Raw genomic sequence first — 3,580 nt, 5'->3', positions numbered from 1 at the left:
CCTTTTCTCTTTTTTCTTCCCTTATTTCTTTCTTCCTTCTCCTCCTTCTCTTCCTCCTCCTCCTCCTCCTTCTCTTCCTTCTTCTCCTCTTCTTCGTCTCCTCCTCCTCCTTCTCTTCCTCCTTCTCCTTCTTCATCTCCTCCTCCTTCTCTTCCTCCTCCTTCTTTTTCTCCTCCTCCTCCTTCTCTTCCTCCTCTTCCTCCTCCTCCTTCTTTTCCTCCTTCTCCTCCTCCTCTTTCCTCCTCTTTTTCCTCCTCCATCTCTTTCTTTCCCTAAATCTTGGGTTCTTCATACATAATATGGGAATCATCCTGACCTGACTATTATAAAAGGAGGACATGCTTTATAAACCCTAAGTGTGAAATGTTCTCATTCTGCTTCAGAATTCCTGGAAATCAGATGGGGAAAATCATTCACCTCTTGCTCCTTTCTTCACTCCTCCCAGAGCATGTCTGCAGGTTCTAGCTGGATCAGACAAGTTCTGAATAATAAGCCTTGCAGAATTCCCAGGTCAGGGCGTTGAGATTATTTTTCAGCGTATATCGGTAGACACCATCAAAGTGCTGAACCCCAGCAGAAAGGGGGCGGGGTTTAAGGAGCCCTTATTCATCAAACAAAAATTTAACTGGCATCTATTAGGCACTTAATGTGTTCTTGCCGTCCCTGTGCTAAGAATTAGGGATACAAAGAAAAAACAAAACAACCTGCCACTCTAGCAGCTTACACTGGATGCCCTTTGGTTGTGGTTTTCAACAGAGAAATCCCAAGGGAGCCAAAGCTTTGGTATCAAAATAGAAAAGAATATCAAAAAGTAAAATCCAAACAAAGAGGAAAGCTGGAATCACTGAAAGTCAGAGAGGCCCAAAGAAACAATAATAATGTAAAGCAAAGTTGTTCACTTAGTAAATGCCTGGCATATAGTAGGAGCTTAATGAATGTTGATCGGTTGATTTTCATTAGTCCACAATGAGAGAAATTGCTAGACAGCAATTTGCCAGATAAAGATCTGGGGGTTATAGTGGACGACAAACTCATTGTGCATCAACTCAGTAATTTTTGCAATTTTTCAGAATAAATTTCTATTGATCTTTTGTTTTCATCTCATCTGTATTCTTCTTTCTCTCCTTCTTCATCTTTTTCTTTCCCTAAGTCTTGGGTTCCTCATACATGATGTATGAATGATGTATTCTCCATCATCTTCCTTCTTCTATGCCCTTCCTAAAGAGCCATCCATTCTAATAACGAATTTAAAGAGGTTGTTAAAAAAAAAAAAATTCAGCAAAAGTAACCAATATGTAAAAGTCAAGAATTATATGGAGTGGGGGCAGCTAGGGGGCACCCTGGATAGAGCACCAGCCCTGAAGTCAGGAGAACCCGAGTTCAAATCTGGTCTCAGACACTTAACACTTCCTAGCTGTGTGACCCTGGGCAAGTCACTTAACCCCAATTACCTCAGGAGGAAAAAAAAAGAATTATATGGAGTATTCTACATCCTTGGTCCTCCACCTTTACAAAGAAGCGGGATGATGGGGGTAGACCATAAAATGCATTAAGAGAGATACAGTGTCAGAACTGAGAGTAGAATTCTACTGAGGGGAATCAAGGTGGAGTCAGTGCACAAAGTATAAGGGGAAGACCTGAGTCCAAATCTCTTCTCAGACATTTATTAGCCCGAAAACTCTGGACAAATCACTTCATTTCCATCTGCCTCAGTTTCCTCCACGAGGAGTAGAAGTTGCCAAGGAGCAGATTTAGGCCCTATATCCTAACTATAAGAGTTATTCAAAATTGCATTGCCTGAGGAAGTTAACTCCATTATAGAGATATTTGTGGTTGCATTAGGGTTGGACTAGATTGTCCCGGAAGTCCCAGATTTGGAGACAAAAGGGAAAAGTCCTTGTTCTTCAACACTGGAACTTCTTTTGTTAAGGACCCAGTCTTCCTACAGAAGTCAAATGAACCATATATGTCATAATACACTTAGCACTGCACCTCAGTTTCCCCATCTGTAGAATGCAAATAAGACTCTGTGTTTAGTAAGAATGTTAAAAAATGAAAACTGTTTTTTCAAGTGGTTTATGTTGCTGTAACATCTGAGTGAACTTAGCTCACTTGTTTATATAGACCCTTCAGATAAGATCATCCCTCAGACAGGGCTAAAAGGAAACTTCTGAGGACCTTTAGTCTATTCCCTGTTTCCGGTAGAAGTCTACAAAATCATATCACACAGAAAAATCCTTTCTCTTCCGAAACATCTCGAGATCAAGGGCTTTGGGGGTGTATTTTTGGGTTTTTCTTTAATGTCATCTATCCCTCTGGTAGTTAATCTGGTGAAGCTTGTGGACTCTTTCGCCGCAGTGTTTATAAATAAATGAAGGAAATGCTAAATTTCAAATAAAGATGTGATTTTATAGCTCCCTTGAAATTGAGCCATAAACACAAAGTTTTGCAAGGGTGAATATTGAAAACTATCTATGGGTGTGTTTTGAAATGGGGAAAAAAAAAAGCTTTATATGAAAAAAAAAAAAAAGAATACTAAAAAAAAAATAAAAATAAAAGTATCTATAGACTCGTTTGAAGGTCAGTGGAACCCAGTTTAAAAACTCCTGGTCTAATTCCAAAAGGATTCATGATGAAAAATGCTAGCCACCTCCAGAGAAAGAAGTCATGGAGTCTGAATGCAAATTAAAGCAGATTTTTTTTTTCACTTTCTATATTTTTGGTGTGGTTTTTTTTTCCCCCTTTTAGGTCTATGTTTTCTTCCACATGACTAATATGGAAATGTTTTTTGCATAATTGTTTATGTGTAACCCCATATTAAATTGCTTGCCATTTCAGGGACAGGGGAGATAAGGGAGAAAGGCAGAAAATGTGAAACTCAAAATTTAAAAAAAATGTTAAAAATTGTCTTTTCCAAGGTAATTGAGAGAAAATAAAATATTATTTAAAAAAAAAAAAAAACCACTAGCTATATGACCCTGGGCAAGTCACTTAACCCCAACTGCCTCAGAAAAAAAAACAACAACAATAAAAAAAAAACAATTCTAGGACAAATGAATCTCTAGCCTTTTTCTAATCATCAAGCTCTGGAGAAAAAGGATGATTAGTTTGCTTTTTTTTTTATCATGTAGAAAATGAGCTGATGATCATTGAAGCTTGAAGGTTAAGGACTCAGAAGCTGAGTCTTACTTTTTAATTTTTTTTTTTCCCTTTTTACAGAAAATTCATGGGAAGAGTGCTGGACTTGGAGGCAGGAGAACTGACCCAAGAATAGGGCTCATCTCATTTCTCCTTTTGACAAGATTATCCTATCCAAACAAAGTGAAACTCAGACAAGGTTATCTGGATCATAGAATAATTGGGGGCCAACCCTCTATTTTACAGATCAGAAAACCAAGACATGGAGAGATTCATAGCACATTTTGATATAAAAAATGTATTGTTTTTCTTTTTTCCCAATGAGGTGAGAGGTTGAAGGGAGAAAATATATATTTCTATTAATTTACCAAAAAAGAGATAAGGGCTGCTACCCATGTGATATGCATTTTCATATGAGATCACTGTACTTTTAGTTTTATTT

At 37.8% G+C, this 3,580-nt stretch overlaps 1 protein-coding gene across 1 annotated transcript in view; it reads right to left on the bottom strand.

Moving 5' to 3' along the window:
- Positions 1–470: 470 nt before the first annotated feature.
- The window catches only part of RFPL3 (ret finger protein like 3), an 11,613-nt gene continuing 8,503 nt past the window's right edge, over positions 471–3,580 (bottom strand). Inside the window, exon 2 of the mRNA XM_074269653.1 lies at positions 471–563. Within this exon, the coding sequence (XP_074125754.1) occupies positions 471–563 (93 nt within the window). The remainder of the gene's footprint in view (positions 564–3,580) is intronic.

Source organism: Sminthopsis crassicaudata, chromosome 5 (genome assembly GCF_048593235.1).
Source record: "Sminthopsis crassicaudata isolate SCR6 chromosome 5, ASM4859323v1, whole genome shotgun sequence".
In the NCBI taxonomy this organism is placed as follows: domain Eukaryota; kingdom Metazoa; phylum Chordata; class Mammalia; order Dasyuromorphia; family Dasyuridae; genus Sminthopsis; species Sminthopsis crassicaudata.
Note: the sequence above shows the minus strand (reverse complement) of the source record. Positions and strands in the feature narration are given on the sequence as shown.